The following is a 26,410-nucleotide window of genomic DNA, read 5'->3' on the forward strand; positions in this document are numbered from 1 at the left end:
ATGTAGAGGAGGTGATTGAGCCAAAGGTAGCCGAGGAGGTGTAGATAGAAGATGTGGTGAAGGAGGCGGTACAGTATGTAAAGCAGGCACCATGGGTGGAACAGGCAAAGGTTGTCTCTTAGGGTGCTGAAGCAGTAACCTTTGAAAGGTGTCCATCCTTTGCTGTAGTGTGAATAAGAAAGCTACAGACAACTGTAAGACTTCTTACTCGCAAATGTAACAAGGAGGTATAAAGGTACGTTGATGGTTTTATGTATAATCCTGCTGATATCCATAATCTTGGTAAGGTTACTTCTCAACCATTACACTTTGAAAATCCAGGACATAGTGTTCATCCAATTGCACAGCAGTCTCCTAGATGATATAGCTGACATTTTCCTCTAATTCGTAGTGAGATAGATAAAGACCAAACATGCATTGGTCATGTGGATCATCAATATATATCTTTTTATGTTCACGGGTAGTGCTGGATTTGAATAAGGATTTCTTGTCTTGGTCAGTAATTGTATTGTATTGTATAGTATTGTAATTGCATTTATATAGCGCTTCCTACCACAGACGAGACGTTGAAGCGATTTTTCGGCGAGTAGCATACTACTCCAGGACCCAAAGAGGATTAGTGTTGAATTAGTATAGTGAAACATGTAAGTACATTTTAGGTGGTAGATAGGTTAGTCAGTTATTTGAATTTGGAATGATAGCAGAAGGATAGAGGAGGAAAAAGGTTTGTATTTATATAGCGCTTGCTGCCCCATATGGGGTGTTGACGCACGCTATTCAGGAAGCCCATAAAGGATTAGTGGTAAGTTAATATGGTGAAATATGAAGTAATTTCAGTGGCGGATATTAGTCAGTTATTTGGAGTGAGAAGGATAGCGGAGGGATAAAAGGGGAAGAAAGATTTTCATTCATATAGTACTTGTTACCCCTGATGGGTGTTGAAGTGCTTTTCTGGTGAGTAGCACGCCACTCCAGAACCCATAAAGGATTAGTGTTGAAAATTAGTATAGCAAAACATTAAGTAATTTGAGTAGTGGATATGTTATTCAGTTATTTGGGGCGAGAAGGATAAAAGAGAAAGAGGATTGTATTTATATAGCACTTGCTACCCCTGATGGGGTTTTGAAGTGCAAGTAGCACGCTACTCTGGAACCCATCAGGATTAGTGTTGAATTAGTATGGTGAAACATGAAAGTAATTTTAGTAGTGGATAGGTTAGTCAGTTATTTGGATTGAGAAGGGTTGGGGAGGGGTAGAAAAGAGGGAAGAGTTTAGAAAGGTTTGTTTTAGGGGATTGATATAGTAAAAGAGGTGTCAAATGATGGAAGGAGGGGTAGAGTAGGAGCTTATCTAGAAAGGGTTATTTTGGGAGATCATACTAGTGGTATGGGGTTTGGGATAAATGAGAGAGTGGATGTAGAGGATATAGTGATAAATGTATAGGATGAGAGATAGGGTAGTGCATTGGAAAGAGTAGTAGAAAGAAGTTTGAGATGAGTCAGAAGGTTGGGCTAGAAGATATATTGAGCGAAGTATAGGCTGAGAAACAGTAATGGTGACACTTGGTGACGTAGAAAGAAAACATCTACCTGACCAAGAAAAAAGGATTTACCTTGAAAAAAACTCACAATTCTCTGGGAGCTGAAGGTAGGGTTGGTTCAGTCCCACGGTACACCAGAAGGAAAACGCTACTTACCCAGTATAGATCTGTTTTTGCCATGTAGAACTGTAGATTCACATGCTTTGCATAGCCTCCCCATTTAGTGTTGGGTCCAGATGTTTGCACTTAGTTTTTCTTCGAAGAAGTCTTTTCCAGTCACGAGGTAGGTGACTCCTCCTTTCGGTGATGGTGTGCATAGCCATCGACTTAATTATTAAGATTGGTTTCCCGCAGAGGGTGATAATTGAGTTAGTGAGAGTAGAAGAAAGAAAGGTCCATGTATATATATGTATATATATTCAAGTAAGATGTCACTGCAACAGGTATAGGTACCGAGGGAGGCGGGTGGGCGCATGTGAATCTACAGCTCTACATGCCAAGAACAGTTGCGGTGAGAAGGTGGCTCTATATATACTGGACAATAAGGCAGTGCAGTGTGTATAGAGTCCACAAACCCCAAAGGTTTAACAGAGGTTAAAGTCAGAACTGACCTTACTCTCCAAAGTGGTAGCTTGGTCGAGCAGTAAGGCAGTACCAGAGGACAGTGTGAAGCATTTGTTGTACACACGCAGTCAGCAAAAGGTTTCACACACTCAAGAACTGAACTCCAGGCCAATTGGTATTATATCCTTAGATATAGTTGTTTTATTTTTAGAACCAACAGTTATAAAAATATACTTTTCGAGATACGAGTACTCTCAGGTAAATACTTTGCAGAGGAGCAATAAGTTTGTACACACAATAATCACAGGTTAGCTAATAGCAATACAGTTCTGAAACACACTCTAGCATTGAGCTCAATGGGTTTTCATAGGAAAGTACAGTTGATTACTTTATGGATTACTTTGGTAGTTCCAGGACTAGATCTTGGATTCAGTCCTGGGGTCTAAACTCAAACCAGATTAGCAAAAACGTTTTAGTTACAGTGATGCTTTTTCCTGAATATAAAGCGGTTTTAAAAGTTCACACTTAGAAACTTTTCGAGGTGATTCTCACAATGTTATTCAATGGGAGGAAATTAAGGTAACAGGTAAAGTACGATTGCGTTACTTTTGTAACCCAGCACTAGTCTCCTAGGGCCAGCACTGGGGGCTTACTCAAAACAGGTAGGTAATTGCGTTTCAGTATGTCGTACAATTTTTAAAGAATATTTGCAGTTTTCAAAAGTAGACACTTAGAAGAAATTTCATAAAAAAGCAGACAATGGGTTCCTATAGAGAAAATACAGGTTACTAGTAACCCCGCTAGGGATTACTTTTGCGGTTTAGTACTGGGCTGAAAGGTACAGTACTGGCTTCTCTCCTGATCACAGGTGGGTAGTTTCTAATTCGGATTTTGGCTTATTTTATAGGAATATTTTCAGTTTTCAAAACTTCACACTTCGAAAATTTTCGAGTCAAAATGGGTCAATGTTATCCAATGGCAGGTAAGTGAATTACCGGTTTCCAGGTGAGTACTTGGTTGGTGAAGTTAGGGTTCTGGGCATAGACTCAGGGGTCCCCAAGGGTAAGGTGAGTACAGTTAGTTCAGTCCCAGCGGCGCAGGGGCGGCCGGGTGCAGAGGTAGGTAGGCCCAATGTTATCCAATGAGGGAAAGGGAGCCTTCGGTCGGTGGCTGCTGGCTAGCAGGCCACGCGGCTCTGGGAGCTGGGCTCCTGGTCACTTGCTCTGGGCAAGGGGGGAAGTAGGATAGGGCAAAGAGGTCACAGCCAGCGGCACTCGGGCGGCTGGGTGCAAGGTGCTTTTGAGCCGTCGGGCGCTCAATGTTATCCAATGAGGATCTTGAAAAAGAAACAAAGGCTGCAGGCTCGGGGACGGTGACTCTCCAGGGGCGACCAGCACTTCAAGAGGTAAGTTGGGATGTTGGAGCACAGTTAGGTACCCCAAAGGGAGGCTCAGGGGGCTCTAGGGCGCCGGGTGCAGGGGTGCCCTTGGGTGTCGGAAAAGCTTACCCTCGGCTGGTCGCGGTTGGGGAGTCTGCAGGCGTCTGCTGGTTCGTCGAGGAGGGTCTTTGGGCACTGGACTTCGGGTCCCAGTCGCCGGGGGGACGTCCTCGTGGTCTTGGTTCAGGTTGGCCCAGCCCGGGCTCGGCTGGTGCAGAGTGGGCTGGTCCGAAGCTTCCTGGGGGGCACCAGGTGGGTTGTTGCAGCAGTGCCTCTGCTGATGGGAGTCCCAATCGTCGAGAGGGTCAAGGCAGGCAGGTCCTCTGGGTGTCCCGAGGTTGCTGTCCGCGGAGTACGCCGGGTTTAGGCAGGAGCAGGTTCCAGGATCAACAGGCCGTTAGGGCTGGGCCAAGTCAGTTGTTGTTGTCCTGTTGTTAGCAGCTGCACGGCGGGTCTTCTTCTTGATCTTCTTTCTTCTTTTTGATATCAGGATCTAAGGAAGGAAGGTTCAGGGAGCCCCTAAATAGTGAATTTAGGGGCGTTACAGGTAGGGCAAGGGCAGGGACCAATGGGTCCCTGTCCTGGGGTGAGTACACCCCCTAGCCTGCTCCTCTTCTGTGGGAGGGGGGCAGGAGCCTAGTTGGGATTGGGCAGGACTCCCCATCTACAAGATGGCCGGGGTCCAGGGTCTTGTTTCACCTCGCCTCCTCCACCTGAGGGGTGGAGTTGGCACAGGTTGGCACCCCCCCCCCCTTTCCTGACATAGTTTTTCCCGCCAGTCTTCCCGCCAGGGTGGGGGTACGCCTGGTGGGGGTCTGGTTGATGGGTACAGCAAATTGTCTGGAGAAGCTCTCAGAGGCAGTATGTCTTTGAAGCTTCCCCCTGTCCATCCTGGGGGAGGAGACATATCACCTCGCCCAGGATGTGCATTGTTGCAGGCCCAGGAGAGCGGGGGGCTCTCCACCCAGGGGTCCAGCAAGATGTCTACTGTGTGGCAGCCTCTGCAGCCACTCAGCCAAGACGTGAATTGTAGGTTCGGGTTTTGGAAGGCATCTCTAAGATGCCCTCTCGTGCATTTTACATTAAATCCCACACTGGCATCAGTGTGGGTTTAATGTGCTGAGAAGTTTGGTACCAATCTTGTCAGTCTTCAGTGTAGCCATTATGGTGCTGTGGAGTTCGTAATGACGACCTCCCAGCACCATATACTCTTAAATGGCATCACTGCACTTACAGTGCCCAGGAATGGCCCTGGGTACTGTAGGGGCACAGGGCTCATGCCCCGGTGCCCTCACCTCTGGCATAGGGCACCCAGCTAGAGGGGTGACTGAAGTATGCCAGGGCAGTGGGTTCTGTAGGCATGGCACACAGGGATGTGTGCCATGTCGACTCTTGCTTTAGTTCTGTACTTAGGCACTCAGCCTGCGAAGGCAGTGTGTGGGTGCCAGGGTACAGGGTCCCTGAGGGTGGCACAATAAGTGCTGCAGCCCTCAGAGGTCTTCTCTGGTCACCATGCCCTGGGTACCTAGGGTACCATTTACTAGGGGCTGACAGGTGGCCAGAGATGCCAATTGGGTGTTTTGTTTCAGCATAGCTTTTCTTTGTAGGGAAGGAACACAGGCCCTGGGTCCCTGGTTGGCAGGGACCCAGGGCACACTCAGTCAAAGTACACCAGCAGTTCAGAAAAAAAGTGGGGCATACCAAGGCAAGAAAGATGGCACTTTCTCACAGATGAATACTGGGGATATAGCATTTTCCGTTCAAGGCATGTGAGCTGTAGATCACATGCTTTGCATAGACTATATAGCAGTTATCTCCCAAAGCGGTTGCTAACCTGTAGCTGTTGAAGTAGTTTGAAATAGTGTACGTAAAACTGGTATTAGGATAAGGTCACTGAGAGGTTAGAGCAGTGCTCTTCCTGGGGCCTCCCTCATATTTTCGCCTCTAAGGGGAGTAGAAGAGATGGCACTTCCAACTCACTGGCTAAAGTTAAGGTTGCTTCAAATTAGGTGGATGTGTTACTTAACAAACACTGTTGTGAAGGCCTATGGACATTTTAACACTGTGTAGTTCTACAGAGGATTCCAAACCGGACGTTGGGAAATAATTCAATCATGTAAATATATGAAATATCCAGTGCTGGAGAAGGTTTATCTTTCCTGTTCAAATCCAAGACACAAAAAAGAACATATAGAGGATCAGAAAAATGGAGACACTTACGTTACTGGTCGCACAGAATTGGCGCTGTCCATCTTTGATCTCTGGTGTAAATTTCTGCAATAGGGCTTTCTGCACCCGCCAGATGGGAGGTGGTTCTCGTCCGGTGTGTAGAGCGAGCTATAGAGGAGCACAGAGAAAGGACAATAATTCTATAATATAATTAAAGCTAAAAAGAACCGTATGTAATAAATTCATTACTCTAACCATGTTCTTTACACAAGTTACCAATGCAATTTCATTCTAGATACACTATGCTTTGCTACATTGTCCATTACCACCCACAAGCTATTCCCACATACTCTGTACGGTGTAGGTACTTCTGATTATGCTGGAGCTGTGGCAATAGGTCAATGATTGTGGTCAGTTAAGAGTTCTTTTAGTGTCAGTAAAGTTTGTGTTGATGGGGTCACCACTGTACTGCAAAGACTATCACACACTTGTATGACCTGCAACTACAGTGCGGTAGAATCAAACACTGCTCTTAACCTGTTCCAAGTAATAGCAAAACGTGTGCATACCCAAGTATAATAAAGCATTGCCAGAGCAGGTAGAGTGAATCCTTGCAATAGAGGAGGACTTAGAATAAGGAGTAATAAAGTCACTACAAGATTAACTTTTATTTACACAGTTATGGGGATATCCCTACCTTGCCTCAGCAGATAGCTTCTAACAGCCAAAGCTAATCAGAGTTGAAGACAGAAAAGGCTTACGCCAGGACTAAAGTATACCTTTTCAAAGGAAAACCAGCCAAATTTACCAAATATTTCTGGATGCAGCATCTAAACTGTGTCGTCCACTCTGCCTCAATACAGATTTCGTCTGAATGGGAAATGGCCCTCAAAAACAGCGCCGCGGGGAGGCTCGTTTGAGGCGAGGCAGTGACCTTGGAGTATGTGTGACTATAGGCACCCTTCCCACCCGTTTTAAGGCTCATGGGGTAATTACTCCTCTAAGAACAAATTTACATAACGTAGCATACCTATTGGGGTATTGTATATTGTGCATGTTTATTTGGCATGCTCATCACGTAGTATTAACTACATGTACATTCACTTCTTTTTTATACTTTTTTTACATTTCTTAGTACTACGAGTGTAGAAGGGTTCCTTTTGATCCTGACGAAGAAGCCAGGGGAGGGCTTCGAAACGTGTTGACAAGTTAGGAGGGACTGCTCATTATAGCACTGTACCTCCGATCTATTCCCCACTTTTAACAAAACCAGCTCATTGGAATATTAAAGTTTTTTAATCCATAAAGCCAGGTATTTTTTAGTTCAGAATCACATTTTCACTCACTCCCGACTCCTCTACTCACTTCCCTACACTACACATAGTTTTTCAAGAACAGTGCTCCCGCGTAGTCGTAGGTAGTAGTACGCCCCGTCCCGCAGCGGGGCGAGAAGATCCCTATGATGAAGCATGACACCAAGGTGTGGTGTGGCTCACTGGTTAGAGGCGGCAGACCCGGGAGCAGAAGTCGGCCGGGACCAGGGTTCGATTCCCGACGCGGCAGGGTCTCGGACCAGGGTCAGTGGACTCGATAATTCTCGCCTCTGTGCCCACTCTAACCAGGGGTCCCACTCGGCAACTCTGGGCATCAGCTAGCCTAATCTCCACATTGCCCCCCCCCCCCCCCCCCCCCCAACGCTGGGGATGCTTGGCTCCACCTTGGGGATTCCCAGCAGGGACCATCCCACAGGGAAAGCCAGGACGGGTTCCCCAGCGGTATACAGCGCCGAGATGCCCCCCGGTGATTCGCGCGCTTTACAAAAATACATACATAACACATACATAACAAGGGGCCTTTTGGTGTGTGAGGGGTATTTTAACAAAGCTGTGTGCTTTTCACCACTGTAGAAAACACACGTAGTTTGGAAGGACACATTTAGACATCAGTCTGAGGGTGGATCTTTCTGTGACGCATACATTGACTAGAGAAGGACTTATCCACCCCCGTCTTGTTTTTTTAATGCATTCAAAAGTGTCTTGGAATGGCACGCTGCCATGGCTAGCACCTTGAACATCATTCAGTTATCTAACTGATGCCACCAGAGGCTTCAAAACTATTAAGAGGAGAGGAAAGAGCAGGAAGCTTTGCTTTATTTTCTTGCATACAGGGGATGCATCAGATAAGAAACCCCCCTGCAGTTTCTTAGTGCCAACAGGTCTTGATAAAGCGGTTACATTTTGGTCAGGAAATGTTATGCAATCAATGCTGTTTCTTGCCTGTGAATGAATCCCCCTACAATTAGGTTACGTTTCTTTTCAGAATCCAATGAGACAGCTCTGCTGGGATCATCCTTCACCTCCTACAATAAGTCAGACATGACTCATAAGCGATTTCTGGATGTGTAGTGAGGTATAAAACCCACCTAGGAGTTAGTCTCAAGCTAACTGTCCTCTGCTGGTTTCTGAGACTTTGGCCAGGATATTGATGGTGGAATCGATGAGAAAATAGGTATATAAGTGAAATGCTATACAGAGTCCCTGCCTGGTTTGGTAAAAAGGCTGGTGACTGCCTGGTTGAACTCCCTACAAAGCCCTCCCAAAGATAGGATTGGAAGACATACTCCTAGTAATTCCATTTCAGCGTGGGATGTGTTGGGTGGTTGGAGCGATGCTAGTAGAGACAATAAGCTGCAAAAGCCTTTGTGATGATAACTGGATAAAAAAAGCATATCAGTATCATTCTTTATTACATAAATTGCTGTATCTTACCCTTTCTGCTGTAGCTTGGCCACTCTCTTGCCAAGGTCATAAAGCATAATTTCAGATAAGTCAGAGTATATACTGCCTTGGATGTGAAGAGTGCTTTAAGACTGAACTTTTCATTCGAGAGCCTTGCATTCTTCTGGTATAGGATTCGTACAATAAAAGTAATTTAGCATTCAGATTTTATTTTCCAGGGCAGACTGGTCGTCTATTTCGGCTACAATGAGGTGAGTGACACAACATACCGCCACTCAAAACAGACTCTTCTGCAGCCTACAGACTTTGTTGGGATAACATTGATTCCTTGTTTGTTTTCAAGTAGTCATGTAGTGGTTCTGATAGGGTAGCCTTCTCCAATGGCAATGTTTAACAGGAGGAAGTTCATCCTCCAGCAATTGGATATGAGTGTGACGGGGCCCAGGTGCAGTGCCATCTGCACAGAGGAGTTGTATGAGATACTGAAAAGAGCTGTTGAACAGAGATCTCCCGATTGATTTGGGGATCAGAAAGGGGTCTGTGTGTTTATAAGTGCTGTGTACACTAGAAAGGAAGGTGTGTTTCTTACTCATGGGACAATTGATGTGCAATGGTCCACCAAGCCATAGTCTTCCATAACGTCACAAATACAATGGCCCAAAGGGGAGGTGTCAGGGTAATTCCAGGGTGCCTCGGGACAAACAGCTGGCATATTAATAATAATATACTGAACAGTTTGCATGCAATGGAATAATGTTTATGGTTAATGTTTTCATTGAATAACTATAAAATTACAATAAAATGATCTTTAAAAAAATAAGAGAGACTATGGCCATCATTATGAGATGAGGGCTAAATTGTAATCCCTCAGCAAACATTTATTTTGCACAGGAACTGTGTGATAATCATCACACCCTTGCAGTTTTCATCTGATAATTTCAAACTAGTCAAACCAGCCATCATTTATCGAGGTAAAATGCCCTAAAAAAAGGAAAAACACGCCGAATTCGGTATGTTAACAGATTCCACATGATCTCCACTTTGCTTTTAAAACATGTGGTAATTAGCTCACCCTGGAGTAACGGTATTTACCATTTATTGTACCATTTGCCTATGTCGAAAGTGCCAGGGAAACAGAACATTTGCAACTATGCACATGAAGTATAGCGTAAAAAGAGTTTGAGAGAAAACAGAACTGGTTAGATTAGAGCCCATGGGTCTGATGGTAGAATCGTGACATCGGAGTAAACCCGTTAACCCAGTTGAGACCTGTGCGATGAGGGTTCCGAGGTGCAGGAGTCGGAAGACCTAGACTGGGAGGAAAAAACAAGGAGGAGGGGGTTCAGACATGGGGGGGTGGGGGGGAGGCAGACATGGAGCGGGCAGTGAAAGCAGGGATGGAATTGGGCGTCGGAGGCACTCCCTTCGCCCGTACCTTCTACTACTGATTCCTACCATGAGGACCGCTTCATCATAACCAGTCTGTGGTAGTAGGCCACATCTATTTCTTTTATTTCCATGATTTTCTGTATTGCCAATCTGTATATTGTGAGATCATCTGTAGAACATGCTTATGTCATTCTTAGAATTGTTTGATGTCATTTAGAATTGTGGGGGTTTGGTGGTTGGGCAGTAGACGGTTGGTCCTGGAGGAGTTGGGATGTTGGTCTAGCTGTTTCTGTGGGTTTTGTGGTATATGAATAAAAATATACTTTTCACAAACCTTTTCTACGCCTGATGCCCATCTTTATATTGGCGACGAGGGAAACTTTAACAAGACCCACTGAACATGCCGGCTAATTGAAATTTCTGGACTTCGTTTTCTTCACGATCCAGAGATCAAGCCCAAAGACTTCTCCTCAATTTTTCTTAATTTATTCTAGCCTTCGGGCGAAAATTCTACTACAAACAAGGTATTTTTACTGTAATTGTACCTGTTTTAAGCTTCCTGGCACTTTTGATCTGTCCGTTAATTCAACTGTGCCTCGGAGTTCCAGCGCGCTCTGCCAAGCCTGCTCTTCGTCATTGTGCGCTTCAACACTGCGCTCCAGTGACATCATCACGCATCTACGTGGGGCGGCCATCTTATCTTCAATCACTTTCGTGCGTGTCAGCGCTGCGCTCCAGTGATTTCACCAAGCACGCTTCGTCGCTTCAACCTTCAAAGCGGTATTGTGTGTCGGCGTGTTTTTCACTACGCTTACTGGAACTGTGGTGAGATTCCTTTATATATACTTCATTACAGCGCTACATCAGTGACGCGCACACTTACTCCTTTCATTATTTTTTCAAGCCGTTTTGCGCAAACAAAAATTTTTAACCGTCAGTGATGCGCACACTTTTACAATCCTCTTGATGACTGCAAGCGCATTTTCAGTGGTGCGCACACTTTAACCATTTCGTGGATAGTTCACCTCATCTTTACTATTATTGCAGATCTGTGTTACATATTTAGCGCATTTTCAGTGGTGCGCACACTTTAAATTGGATTGCATTTAAAACATAATTTTTCTTCTTGAGGTACATTTCCTTGTTCACGTGAGCTCATATTTAATTTTTTTTTTGGAAAGGTGATTTCTTATCAGATATTTTGAACTTGGCTCCTGATTGCTTTACAACTTCATATTTCCGCATTTGCATTTATACCATATTCTATTAACGTTGTCAATATCTCCTTTGACTTTGTTTCATTTCTCCATTCATTTAGAATATGGCTAATGCACAAATCTGTAATCAACCCACAATTTTCCTACAAATTCCAGGTAAGCCTAAATTGGAATGGAAGAAGTGGTTTGAAAGCTTTGAGAATTACATTGTAGCTATTGATGGTTCTAAATTTTCTCCAGAAAGACTTAAAGCCATCTTATTCAGTTATTTGGGCTCTGCTGCCATTGAAATTTTTAAAAACTTGATTCCCATTCCACCACCTACTGGCGGTGGTGAAGGATGGAACCCTTATAAAGAAGCCGTAGCCAGATTGGAGAAACAATTTCAAGATGAGCCTAATGTCGTTATTGAAAGACATGCTTTTCACAAAAGGAAGCAATTTCCTGATGAAACTATTGAAGAGTATGTCGCTGCTTTAAGAGTTCTAGCTGCTAATTGCGCCTATGGTGCTACTGTTGATTACTGTATTAGAGACCAGTTAATTTTTGAATGCGAATCCAAAAAGGTTCAGGAAAGACTTTTGGCGTGTCGCAATCCGACACTTAGTGAAGCTATTGATTTAGCCAAAGGTGTTGAGAGATCCATTTTGTCCTCTAAAGTCATATCTGCTGAAAGTTCCAAAACTATTTCACCTGTTTGTACTGTGCAATTTCCCAACAGAGGAAAGATGAGTTTGAAACAAGTTTCTAATAATAAGTTTTCTTGCTATAGGTGTGGTTCCAAAACACATTTAGCCAATAATGCCAACTGTCCTGCTATCAAAAAGAAATGTGTTACTTGTGGTAAAGTTGGCCATTTTTCTTCTGTTTGCCATGCACCCAAAATTTTTTCAAAATCTTCTAATTCAATGGTTAGTAATATTGATGTTGTTGAAGAGGATTTGCAGAATATGATGTTAGCTATCTATGACAATATTTTTGAGTATTCTGTGAACAACATCAATCTACCGTTTAAGGCACCCTTGGGTGTTGTGTTAATTGGTGACGTTTCGCTCCAAGCCATGGCTGATTCGGGTTCACCGATTACCATTTTATCTGATGTGTTTTTCAAAGAGAATTGGAAAAACGTGAATCTCCATAAATCTGACATCAACCCCAAGGCTTTCGGCAACTTTGATATTACCATGTTAGGTTACTTTGAAAGTTCACTAGAATTTGAATCCAGGAAAATTTTTACTAAGATTTACGTTGCCATTGATGGTAAGAACATAGTTGGGTGGTTTGATTTAGGCAGACTAGGTGTAATTTTGTGTCCTGGTTCTGAACGTCCTCTGCAACTCAGAGATTTTGATGTTAACAATGTCTACATGGACAAATATAGTCTTGATATGATTCTCAAAAGACATTCTAATGTTTTTAAAAATGTTGTTGGCCAGGTCAAAGGCTACATGCATAAAATTAAGTTAAAGAAAAATGCAGTTCCTGTTCAACATAAGGTACGCATAGTTCCGCTAGGCATGCGTGAGAAATTGAAGGTCCACCTTGATACCTTATGTTCTGAAGGCATTATAGAGTCAACGGATAGTTCTGAGTGGGTGTCAGCTATTGTTTTGGCACTCAAAAAGAACCAAGATTTGAGGCTGTGTGTTGATTTGAGGTCTCTCAATAAGAATATTATTGTTGACACACATCCTTTACCCCGCATTCAGGACATGTTGTCAGCTGTGAATGGTGCCAAATTTTTTTCTATTATAGACCTCAAATCTGCCTATCATCAGGTTCTCCTTGATGATTCTTCCAAGGATCTTACTACTTTTACTACACCCTTTGGTTTATACAGATTTTTAAGGATGCCATTTGGTTTGGCATCCGCCGCTAGTGTATTCCAAAAGCTTATTGAGAATTTATTTCATGGCATTTCTGGTGTTCAATCATTCCAGGATGATATTTTGATTTTTGCAGAAACAGGTGATCAGCACAATGTTATTCTTAATAAGGTTCTTGGAATTCTTGGCTCTAAAGGTATGACTGTCAGCAAAGACAAGTGCAAATTTTTGGTTGAAGAGCTGAATTACTTAGGACATCGTATCACGGCTGATGGCATTTTTCCCAAAGAGGATTTAGTCAATACCTTGGATAAAATCAGCACTCCCAAAGACAAAGATACCTTACGTTCTTTCTTAGGTTTGGGAGAGTACTATTCTAGGTTTGTTAAAGGTTATGCGCTAGTGGTAGAACCTCTCAGACAGCTACTTAGAAAAGGTGTTCAATTTATTTGGAGCAAAGTTCATGATGAGGCTTTTGCCAGTGTCAAAAAACTCATTTCCAGAGCACCTGGTCTTAAGACTTTTGATCCTCAGGGCAAATCTTTCGTCACTGTGGATGCAAGCACAGTGGGCCTTGGTGCTGTGTTTTCTCAAATGGTGGATGGTAGAGAAAGAGTGATTTCTTTTATTTCAAGGGCTATTCGTGGTGCTGAGAAGCACTATAGTACTATTGAAAAGGAGGCCTTAGCTTGTGTTTGGGCTGTTGAAAAGTTCAAGAGTTTTTTGTGGGGCAGGCCTTTTATCCTTGTCACCGATCACAAACCCCTTGTTTTCATGATGGATGGTGTCAGGAGTGGTAAGGCGTCATCCAGACTAGTCAGACTGATTGCTAGACTACAGGAGTACAATTTCGAAACACAACATATTCCTGGTGGTAAAAATTTTACTGCTGATTGTCTGTCTAGACTGCCTCCTTTTGAAGAAGACAGTAATGACATTTTAGATCAGCATGAATGTGTTGTTGCTCTAGTTGATGCTGTGAGTTCCTTTGAATCTAGTGTTTCTGAGAAGGATTGGCTTGAAGCTATGGACAGGGATGTGCTGCTTAGTAAAGTCAAGAAATTTGTTGGTGAGGGTTGGCCACCCATTAGGAATTTGGAGGATAAGTTGAGGAGTTTTGCTCAGATTGCCGATGAGTTGAGCATTGAGGGTAATATTTTGTTACGTCAAGATCTGTTTATTCCGCCTGAAGATTTAAGAAACAAGCTTATCAAGCTTGCTCATGCTGGTCATCCCGGAATTTCTGGCACCAAGAAGATCCTCAAGAACTTTTACTGGTGGCCTGGCATGGATTCTGGTATTGAGAAGGTTATTGATGATTGTTCTGTTTGCATTAGAGCTGATAAACATTGGAAAGTTTCGACTCAACCATTATCCCTCAGAGAGGGTGCTGTGGGTCCTTGGGATAAGATTTCCATTGACTTTTCCGGTCCCTTTGAGTGTTTAGGTAGGGAGAAAAGGTTTTCTATTGTGGTCATAGATAATTTTTCAAAGTGGATTTATTTCACTTTTGTGGAACATCCCAATACTGATGCTGTCATTGATTTTTTGAGTTTTATTTTCAGTTTGGAAGGAGCTCCCAATCTCATCTTGTCTGATAATGGGGTGCAATTTGTTTCCAAGAAAATGAAAGATTTTTTGGAAAAGTTTGGTGTAAAATCTGAAACCACTCCTTTGTATTGTCCCAGGGCCAATGGTCAAGTTGAAAGGGCCAATAGGTTTGTTAAAGAGGGCATTCAGGCTGCTCTAGAGAGCAAATTGGATGTTCTATCATTTTTGAAAGAGAAACTGTGGAGTTACCATGTTACTCCTAATTCTTCTACAGGGTTTTCCCCTTATTTACTGATGAGAGGTAGACATGCTAAATCTGTTTTAAGACCTAACTTTGTCAAGGGTGTCAGGGCTGATGTCGATATGCGTAGCATTATTGGTGAGGTCAAACAGAACATTTGTGAGTCGCGTTTGGCTGGCAAAATCTATCATGATGCCTCTCTCAAGTCTAAAGATAAGATTATTAAGGTTGGTGACTGGGTTCGTGTGGTGAAACCTTCTTTATCTAGTAAAGGTTCTTCTAAATTTTCCAACCCGTTTCAGGTGGAGAAAGTTACTGATTCTGCTGTTTTTCTTTCTGAGAAGGGTTGGTGGAGCAAGGGTTCAGTTATTCTTCTCAAACCTGGGCAAGAACTTTTTTTGCTGTTGATGAGGATGGTGGTTGTGTGTGGAATGATCTTTTGCAAAGTAAGGTGTCTCGTGCTGCAGATGTATCTATCGATGGGTCTGCCCATGATGCTGGTTCTGATGCTGCTGTTTCTCCTGAAATTGTTGTTTCAGGAGAGGGTCCAGGAACTTCTTCTGTTCCTGTCTCTGTTTCTGTCCCTAACATGCAGGAGTTCTCAGGGTCCTCCTCTCTATTGGATTCCTCCTCTCATAAAAGGATTTCTAAAATTCCCAAGAGGATTTCTAAAATTCCCAAGAAGTTTGATGATTATGTTTTGGATGTTTAATTTATTTTTTTGTTCTTTCGTTTGTAAAAAGATACATGTGGTAGTAGGCCACATCTATTTCTTTTATTTCCATGATTTTCTGTATTGCCAATCTGTATATTGTGAGATCATCTGTAGAACATGCTTATGTCATTCTTAGAATTGTTTGATGTCATTTAGAATTGTGGGGGTTTGGTGGTTGGGCAGTAGACGGTTGGTCCTGGAGGAGTTGGGATGTTGGTCTAGCTGTTTCTGTGGGTTTTGTGGTATATGAATAAAAATATACTTTTCACAAACCTTTTCTACGCCTGATGCCCATCTTTATACAGTCCTCCCTCCGATCTTCGAGTCGAAGTATGTACGCAGGCCCCGAGGCCCAATTCCGTCCCTGTTTTCACCGCCTGCTCCATGTCTGACCCCTCCTCCTTGTTGTTTCATCTTGACTGAGTCCTTTTGTTGTAATTGCCTTCTAAATGACAACCGGCTGAGACGTTGTTTTTTGCTCACACGGCTCTGAAAAGGCATAGGCTTCAACAAGGCATTAAAGAGGGTGCAATATTGACAGAAGAATTAGCTCAGACTTTCAGTGACAACCTAGATTTGTCACGATCTCAGGAGGTCTGCCTGTCCCCACTTTTGTCCATGTTTGACCATTTCTTTGTGATGGATTCCAGTCTGTCCTATTCCAATAACTGTGATCACATGGAATGATAAGCAGTGGCGGTCTCATAGTGTGTGGCTTTGTTCCAATCAGAAGCACCTGTTTATGTGCCGGTTGCATAAGTGGCCTCAATGTATCCATATCTGAAGAGTCCATCTCGTCTAGGAAACGCTATAGGCCTTTCAGCTCACACAATCCCCTTGGTTTCCCATCTGTCATCAGTAGCACCATAGCCAGTTCCAACAGGCCATATGGAATGTCCCATATGCCCATTTGGTGGCATAATCGCAAGCTTTCCGCATTAGGCTATCACAACAGTCTTATGGTCTATGTAGCAAACCATTTTGCTTTGCTGCAGCAGTGCTTACATGGTGTGCCTCATTATGTCGCAGAGAAGAGTAATGAAGTGCATTCTGTGAGCCCTTTAGAACTCAAAGCGAGGTCGAAGAGTTGGTCAAATTGTTCAAGTAGTAAGGTTGAGAAATGTAGTCATGTTGTCCGAATTGAGCCCTTCCAGAATCCTCAGAAAGTAGACATTTTTCCTATAGTTCCTTTTTTCCAATTCTGTTGATTTCGGTAATAGGTGCCGCAATTCTTTCCCTAGCTCAGGCCACTTCTTTTAGTGGAGGAGAGTTCCCTCATCCTTGTCCCCAAGGTGACCTCTGTTTTGGTTTGAATTCCCAGCTACTACTTCTGAAAAAAGTATTTGTGACAACAACTTATATTTTGGTACATGGCAGTCTAGGTCTCAAAATATGACCATGCATTATTTTATTAATTGAAGGTAGAGAGCACCTGAGTTTCCAGGCAAAGTCTACCATGTGAAGGTGAGTAGGGTTTGTCACACCGACCTTGAACAGGAGTGGTCAAGCATTCATAGAGATCTGAGGGAGAAGACCAGCAGGACAATGCCCTTGGTCCAAAGTAATATGCATTGATGGTAACTAGCAGATGAGCAGGTTTGTTGAGAGCTTTTCACTGACTCAGCAACAACCAGGGTAGTGATTGCATATAAACAGAAACTAAGGCCAAGAGCAAGGCCAAATGGTCCTGAGCAGGGGAATGAAGGAGAAGAGAAAGCAGTTCCAACAGCCCGATCAGTTTGGCAATACAGGCAGAAATCAAAGCACTTGCGCCTTCTACAGGTACTGTTAGATATCAGATTTGTGTTCTGCAGAAACTTAGCACAAGGTCCTATTGAGCGCCCCTGAAGTCTCTTTCACCAGCCTCCCTATCTTAAGGAACCAAGCCTCAGACCAAAGAACGTTGCCTGTCTGGTTCTCTCGCTAGGGCCACTGCCTACCAGATAGTCTCAGCAGCTTTTCATTGTTGGTTGAATAGTGGGCTTGAATGCGGGCCGAGTGAATGAATTTAGCTGATAAATTCATCTCCCATCTCTCCATCCTAGCTCCAGCTGTAGTGATCTCCAGCCCAGAAACCTGTGCTGCTGTCATGATCCCTCAGTCAGACCCAGCTCCTTTCCCGTGCAGTCCCAAGCATCATGGTGAGTGCTTCAGCGTTCAGAATTCTTCTACTTGATTCAACCTCTCCGCATTCACGTACCCATAGCTAGGGTGCCAGTATTCACAGGATAAACAGCATGACTGCCAGGAGCGACAATCTTGAATCCAGCCAAGCCATGTCCTCCCATCTATAGTCTTAAAAATACAATAACATTTAAAATGTAGTTTAATTTGTATACTTGAACACTGTTGGTGTTTGCTTTGAGATTTCCACTGTAGATAAACTTGAGCGGGTTCATCTGTCTCACTAGAGTAATGCCTTGATCTCTTTGGGCGAGGCACCACTCTTATAGATCATTTAAGGACATGTATGGTTCTGAAGAAGACAAACAATGACCATTTTGGAGGACATTATATTTTTCTGTTGAATCTAAATCTGTTAAAATCTTTTTTGTCAAGAGATTCAGCAGGTTTAAAGGGTTTATTAATTAACATGGTCAACAGAAAACGGATATCTCCAAGTGGCTGGCCTTTCTAAGTTGAAGGGAAGAAACGCATCCAAACAAAGTTATATTTGAGCTCCTGATTAAAGACAATGAATGACACATCAGTGCTGTTCTTATTAACCACAGAGGCGGAGTTAGTTGGTAAAGAATCCACTTACTGTCTCCACCAGGAAATTAGTAAAATACACCAGATCCAAACCTTAACTTGGGCAATAGCTGATGATCAAATCTCCTTAACTGACTAGTGCTTTAGCAAATGTGGTGTAACCAATTACCAACAGTGTATGTACATAATAAGAGGAAATTCTAAACAGGCATTTCGGCAGTAAACTGCGCTCTTTCATTGACGTTTAGTTAGCATTTACTTACATTCAGAAAACAAGATAATTTCCTTAGAAAGTTAACTGGTGCAAGCAAATGTTTACTCTATTCAAATGTCTCACTGTATTTCAATGCAAAACACTACTTTGTGTGATAACGTGTACCCTAAAAACTAGTAGCACAGGAATCTGCCTGCTTGCATTCATCCTATTAAATCACATTTATGTCTCTAACAAGGAACCAAGTTGTGTAGTTGGCCTCAAAATGCATAGAGATTTTTCACAGTGAGTCACTGTACCTTCAGAGCTGGAATATCCTCTACTCGGATAACAAACTCATCCCGCTCTCTAAAAATGCCTTCCCCGTCACTTTCCAAGTCCTCCTCATCTGTTTCCCCATTTATAGCAGCAGAATCTTGCTTCTTGGCCAAATGGAGTGGCCTGGTGTCTTCAGGCTCTTCCTGTTCTGGGGACGCCTGGGTCAGGGGTTCTTCTGGAGTAGGTTCTACCTGTGGCTCATTGGGAGAGACAGGTGGTGGAGGCTCAGGCTGTGAAGAAAGCTCAGAGGGCACAGGACTAGGTTCCTTTTCCTCCACCATTGGGACGTCTTTAAGAAAGAAAAAAGCACACTTACGACAGAGATCAAAACCATGTGTAACATTTGAAGAAGTAGTAGCACATTATGTAACCCAGTCAACAGGTAGCCCATATCTCAACAAAACAAGGACCTACCATTTAAGATTGCCCATGCATCACAAGGACTTACCTGGAACAACCTCTAAGCTTTTGAGCAACTTTAATCTAACACAGCGAGTCACATGAAGGGGAGAGGATGTACACTAAGGGCTAGAGCAGTCAACCTCAAAGCTGGGGGACTGGGTTAGAGTCTCGGCAGGGACGCTCACCATCTTGTTATTCTGGTCAAATCACTTCATCTTCTCGTGCCTAAGAAACTGAACGTGCCAGTCTGTAACACAACTAGTGCTCATGTAAAGAGCTCTATATCCTTTGGGTCAGGTTCTCGCTATATAGTATATAATATGACTATTGAATTGAATTGACTATCACTTACAATTGTAAAGTCTTGTGCACTGAGCGGATCGTCTTACATATGATATAACAATGTTTAGAACACATAATTTAGCGTGTTGACGTCAAGTACCATTAATGGATTATCGTATGGTGTGCCACACTGTCATACCAACCTATACAGCCACTCAAGGCACAACTGTCAATCGTGTACCCTGAATGCCTCATCATGCATGGATTATGAATGCAATATATTATGTTCTTGACTATGTAAATAATGTGGAATAACTGTCCTGACGTACAATTCCATACAATGGGCTAGCGCATAGTGGGTGAGCCCATTATACCCACCAAAACGTACACCGTAGGCAATAGGAACACCTATCATCTTGGAGCTGATATGAACAAGACATAGCACAGACCATGTAAACGGCACACAACATCACTGTCCTTTAACATAATGGGTATCGGACACAAGTAAGCGTGCATTAAAACTAGGACACCCAGCCAGTCTCGACACTCAACAGAATCATCAAATTCATTACGGTATAAATGTCTGTAATATATAAATAATATCCTCACACAATACATGCCCTTAAGAACTTGGTTGGGCCTTACACACGCGTCAGGCAGCAGTCGGTTTTTTGTTTTCATTACTGATAACAGAAATACAGATCTCATCCGCTGATCACACTCCAAAGTCGGGTCTGAACATAGACTTTCGGCGGGAAGGCAGGCCTTTATAAATACAGAGCCAGCATTGACCCCTTGTCATTGTACCTGGCCAGTCAGACACACGCTGTCCTGCTACTTGGAAGGATTGCCACAGGCTGCAGTTGATTCATTCTCCATAAGAGGTAAGCGGGCACACGCCCTGTGCTTGAAAGCTGTCAGCGCGGTGCTATATCACGTTTTCCCCGAGCGCACATTTTTTAATGCATGGACCTCTTCTTTTAGTCACCAAAGTGAGAATATTCACACTCTCCATATGAAAAAGGTATGGCCTCGTCGTGATTGACGACAAAAGGAAGTAGCCTGCTTCCATGCATGCGCTCAGAATCGGAACTCGGTAAGAGCCGAACCTTTATTAAATATATGTGCACCCCATTAAATGTGTCCCCGTACTATTACCAATGCACATGCTCCCTCCCCCTCTCTACAGACCCGTCTTGACAGCGCTTTGATCGTGCCATCTTCCACACATGTGGATCCTTACATTGTGCGCATTCACTTAATAGCCTGCTCACCACCCACCTCACACTTGGGGTAAGTTCCAGGTCTGTTCCAAGTTGCAATATAATGTCATGCCTGAAACCCCCACTTTTTGAATGCTAATTACTCGTTTTTCTCACGTGTGTACCTCCCGGCTGGGACCCATGTGTTTATCCCTTTCTTATCCTTTGCACGGTGCCACACCCTCCACACAAGCCGGTCCATTACCCTTCAGGTACTATACAAACGAAACCTTAGTTCCATCACATAATACCAGTTGCTTAAAATGAGCCAGATACTGACATTATCCCTCATCTTCTCATAGGTGTACCTACAATCATGGGTCCTGAAGAGATCCTACACGGCACATAGGGTCAAAAGCCGTCGACAAGTTGCATTAACGAACCATTGTTCACCAGCACTGATCACTGTATCTAGCGCTGTATACTGTACATATATATGTAAATGGTTGTTTAAATGAAGCATTGGAAACCTTGTATATATTTCACATATATGTCACTAATTTTCTAGGTTCTATTTTTCACTTGGATACCTTTCACTCAGAACTATATGTTAAAGTGTATTACCTTGTAACAGTATTTCATTTCAAGGATTGTATAACTATTTTTGATTCAAAAACAAATCAGAGGTGTATTTCCTTCTCTCTCCAATATCACTATAACCCAATATATTGCCATTGTGCTCATATACATTGAGATTACTTCATTAAGTGTTCACAGGAGCCTTTGTCTTTTGATGGTAAGTAGATAGTAAGTACAGCAAACACAGGTGCATCTTCAGGTACTTTTTGGTAGGATTAAAACAAGATGTGGACTTGGTTTAGTCACACTTTAATTCATTAAAGGAAGTGCCAATACAAAGTCAGTTCTTAAAACTCTTCATAAAGGCATCCACCAATAATGTTAGAGCTATTCACTGCAGCTTGACGAATGTTATGGGTTCACAAGCTGTTAGTTATTCCGCCATCTAGAGGCTGGACCATTTTAGTATTTTATTGGGGTCTACCCCAAGCAGCGCTTACGCTCTCTCTTAGAGACATGCTGTATTCAGGATATGAGCATAAAGCTCCGCCACTTTTCGCCCATCTTTTTAATTGGCTTCCGTTACTGTCCTTTCTAAATTGGTGGCATTTCATTTGTCAATAGGCTTATTAGTCCCTCCTTAGTACCACCTTTTCTCTTCTTGTAACCTCCCATGAGTATACCCACTTTTACGTGTGTTGTAACTCGTTAGTTTTAATTACAGCATCGGATCACTCTTTTCTTAAATGACTTTCCTGCAATTGCAGGCAAAACATGTTCTTCCGCAACCTTTTCTTTTCTTTTTTTTAACTGGCCAAGGCTGCAAACACATCTCCCCATGCCCGCTTTCACTTTAATGGCATCTGTGCCCCTTTCTTTAGACAACGCTCAACTTATTCACTTTTCCAAATAAATGTCATTTTTTTTCTCTGGTGGCATGTTGCGTTTGAGTTTGCTGCAAGGTTATTCTCACCGGCCGTGATGCACTAAGGACTAAGGCTCAGGCGTCCGGTTGACATGGCGTGCTGAGTCACAACAGCAACATTGTGTCCAATTCACAAGATGGGACTAAATAGGAAGTTAAGTTACCAGTGAGGCGGGCTGTGGTGCGAACGGGCAGAAGTTATGGGTTTGTTTCTTTAGTTTCAGTTCGAGCAACAGCCACTGCTTGCACCACTGCCTTTGCCGAATTGGTGTCATCATGCCGCTGCCCCTGTTTGAACTGCTTGCACACTAATCCTTTACATGCACGATCCAAACAGCTGGCTGCAGTAAGTGATAGGAATCAGTTTCCATGTGTCGGAGTGTGTACCCTAGTGGGGGCATTTGGTATTGTTGTCCGTTGTAAACGGGTCCATCGCTGGTTTCCCCATCATGAGAATGTCTTGTCCAGTTGAAACTGGTTTATCTCCCACTCTTGGCAACTATCCTTTGTCTTGCTGAGGGTATCTGCTAGCGTGTTTCAAAACACTGAGATAGAGTTAGATTCAATTCCTCCCTACTTGTTGATGTAGAATATGCTTATGGTGTTGCCGTATGGACCAGCGCCGATGATCCAGCCATCGGAGGGAGGAAAGCTTGCAGGGATAGGAATATGGCTTTGAGTTCTAGCCTGTTGATGTGCATTAGTCGTTGTGATAGGGACTATTTCTCTTGAATTTGGAGGTCCTGTAAATTGCCTCCGCAACCCTCCATACAGACATCTGTGGTAATGGCAAAGCCTGGAACCAAAGGTAGGAATACAAGGCCTCTTGAAAGATGTGACTGTAGGCTCCACCATTTGAACGCCTCCCTCATGCGTGGAGTGATAGAGATAATATCTGTGAAGGATCCCATTGCTTGAATCCACTGCAGTTGAAGCTCTTCTTGCAGAGGCCTCATGTGGATACTTGCTTGAGAAACTACGTCTATCACGCAAGAAAGCATGCCTAGGAGCGACTTGTATATCTTTCCTGAAGCGCACTGCCTTTTTTGTTAAGTTCTATGCCAAAGTCGCTAAAAGTTCCTTCCTTTCTAGAGAGAGGATGGCCTTGCTCTGAATTGTGTCCAGTTCGGCTTCAAGGACAATATTATTTGTGTGGGAATAACTGAAGACTTACGTTGGTTTATGGTAAGGCCTAGCTTGTGGAAAAGCGTTAAGCAAGCTTTCGTAGCATTGGCGTCTTGTACAGAAGTCGGAACTTTTAGGAGCCAGTGGTCCAAGTATGGGAATACTTAAACCCTTGATTCCGTAATGCGGCTGTGATTAGGGCCAGACACTTGGTCATATCCGTGGAGCAGATTTCAGGCCGAAGAGTAGTACCCTGAATTGATAATGGGTACCAGCTATTGTGAAACTGAGGTTCTTCCAGTGTTTGGGGTGGATAGGGATATGGAAATAGGCATCTTCCAGATCAAGGGATGTCATGTAATCTCCACTGTTAAGGAGCTGAAAGATATTTGAGAGCGTAATCCTCCTGAGGTATTGATTCTGGTGGAATTATTTGAGGTGTCTGTGATCCAAAATGGGGCTCACTCCCCAGATTTCTTGCATATTCAGGAAAAAACAGGAGTAAAAACCTTTTCCTCTTTGCACCACAGTAACTTGCTCTAGTGCTCTCTTGATTAGCATAAATTTGGCTTCCTGCTTTAATAAGTGAATACGAGGTTGTGTTCATTGGTCGTAAAAATTCTTGAGTATGGCCATAGGTTGCTAAATCCAGTACCCCTTTGTCTGTTGTAATGTTCCACCACTAATGGATGTGATTAGAGATTTTCGCACAAACTGGGAGAGAGGTGGCAGCAGTTGGTACCGGACTGCGGTCACTGTGAGACCTACGTTGCGGCCCTGGGATGGTGGCTTCCTGCAAGAGCCCTGTCTGGAGAAATCAGCTGTAGATGGTTGTCTATATGTTAGTTGCTTGTAGTACTGCGGCACGTAGGTTTGATATAGCTGGGTGAGTTGGTTAACCCCTCAACAACCAGAAAACCTCATACGTGTGCTTCTCAAAAGGGCACTTTTCGATGTTGCAGGGGACCCAGTGACTTGGCTATATCTGTATCTGTTTTAATGGCCAATAAATCGTCATCAATGTTTCTCAATAAAAAGTGTTGCCATTATATCCCATGCCCAGGGTTATAGATTACACCTCAGGTCGAAATTACCTCTAGGCCATCCCTGACACCTTAAAACCACTGCAACGGCTAGTTGTGTAAAGCCTGTGGTGGTTATGTCCATGGGGCAGTCGATAACTTAAGCAGCTGTGCGTTCGCCTTCTGCCAGTACCTTATTGGCTTCCTATCCTCGGGAATGAGACCAAACATGGCCCCAATATCGGACGATATCTGTCAGTCATAACGGCCTAGAATGGCCAAGGCCTTAGCAGTTCCAATGGTTTATGCCTACATGAATGAAAAGTACTTTCCGATACTATCCAAGGGGCACTCTTCTTTATCAGGCAGGGATTTGATGGTAGTTGAAGGATTCTTTGACCTCCTCTGTACAGCTTGAAAAATTACAGAGTCCGGTTTGCCGTAACCCGTAAGGAATGCAGGAGAATCCTCTGGTACTGTGTCTATCCGAGGTAAGACAGGCACCACTGTGGTCGGCGATTTCATAACTTTAAGACCCTATTTTCAGATATGGTCGATAATAGGGATGGAGTGTACTGACTATCTAATGTCATAGAGGAAGCAATCTGATTGCTTCACTAGGGTAGGCGGGTGAAATCTAGAAGCAGCTCTAGGAGAAACTGTGTAGTAATGCTGGTAATATTGTTCCTCATCATAATATTCTTCATCCTCCTCTTGGCATTTTACATTCAACTCTGAGGGACTTTGAGCTGTCCCAAAAATACCGCTGCCGTCCATTTCTTTTGTGTCCAGCAAGTGACTAGGCGGCATATGTACGAAACGAATTTTTAGTCGTAAACGCTGCGAATCGCAAAAAACAGCGTTTGTGACTAACAATTTGCAAAACGCGATGTATGAGCAAAATCGCATCGCAATATTAAGGAATCGCAAAATGTGTGATTCCTTAATTTTGCTTAAGCATTTAAGGAATAGCAAATTGCGTTTCCTTAAATGCTATGTAACAAGCACCCAAGTTGTGCAATTTCTCCTTAAGAAATCGCAAATTACCACCAACTTCAAGTTGGTGGTCATTTGCGATTTCTTCCAAAAATGCACTTTTTGGCCTTTTTCAAGGTGCCATGTGGCGCACCTACATGCCCTTAGGGCATAAGTGCGCCATATGCGCACACATGCTCATTTCAGGGGTGCATCAGGGTGTCCTTATGACACCCTTGCACCCTTGAAATTATTCTCAATTTGCAATTCTCAAATTGCGAATCGCAAATTGAGAATGACTTCCCATTCATTCCTATGGGCCTCATGGCCCATAGGAAGGAATGAATGGAAAAATATTCCTTAATTGCGATTTCGCAATTTGCTAATCGCAATTAAGGAATACTAAGAAATCGCAAAAAAATTGCTAATTTTTAAATACATCCTGTTTTGCAATTCTCAAAAAATCGCTATTTGAGAATCGCAAAAACGGATTTTCATACATATGCCCCAAGGAAGCAAAGTTGAAACTGTGCTTGGTGACGTGAGCTCAGGCCCTAGTGATGCCTTGCTCATGTTGGAACCCTGTGGTGGTTGCACGGTCGCACTAACGGCTCCATCGTCGACGGGGTCATCGTCGCCGGTGGCGTCGTCTTCGACGAGGTCTTCATAAATGGTATAAATGTCGTTGACGAAACGGGAACCCCAATGGCCGTCGTGGATGACGTTGGCTCTGTAGATGGTTGTGACGATGAGATGGTTGTTGTCTATGTTTGTGGCGTCGACGGCGATACCAACGCCAAGAGTGATTTCTGAGAGGATTTATGCCTCGACAAGTCTGAAGAAGAGGCAGTCTACTTTTGCTGAGAAATCACGGAATGCGATGGCAAGGCTGGCTCTGAGGAGATTTTGCTACGTTTCTTCTTTTTAAGAGCATCTTTAGTCTGATGGGCGTTTATTTCTGTTTTGTTTGCCTTCCTCAGACTTGCCATCAGGCATACCAGCGTCTCTTGTGCGACCTCAAAGAGTAATCACTCTTCATCAGAAGATGTTTTCTGCGCCTTATTAAGCCACGAACGTAGCCTGCCTTCTCTGTCCCTCATGGTCCTGGAGAAGAAAGTGAAGCAGATTTTTCACTGTTTCACCTCATGCTGTGCCTAAAGGCAGTATATCCAGTCCTAGTGTGGGTCATCAATATGAACCCTCTTTTTCTCATGGGACTTGAAGGGGCAATTGGTCTTCCAAACAGGTCTCTTGTATAAAAGAGCA

At 43.4% G+C, this 26,410-nt stretch overlaps 1 protein-coding gene across 1 annotated transcript in view; it reads right to left on the reverse strand.

The window, feature by feature from the left end:
• PRR12 (proline rich 12) overlaps positions 1 to 26,410 on the reverse strand; it is a 602,934-nt gene that overhangs the window by 247,436 nt on the left and 329,088 nt on the right. Inside the window, exons 6-7 of the mRNA XM_078655282.1 lie at positions 18,614 to 18,921; positions 5,763 to 5,879 (exon numbers count right to left, since the gene is read on the reverse strand). Of these exons, the coding sequence (XP_078511408.1) occupies positions 5,763 to 5,879; positions 18,614 to 18,921 (425 nt within the window). The remainder of the gene's footprint in view (positions 1 to 5,762; positions 5,880 to 18,613; positions 18,922 to 26,410) is intronic.

This window comes from Lissotriton helveticus, chromosome 7 (assembly GCF_964261635.1).
Source record: "Lissotriton helveticus chromosome 7, aLisHel1.1, whole genome shotgun sequence".
NCBI classification, from domain to species: domain Eukaryota; kingdom Metazoa; phylum Chordata; class Amphibia; order Caudata; family Salamandridae; genus Lissotriton; species Lissotriton helveticus.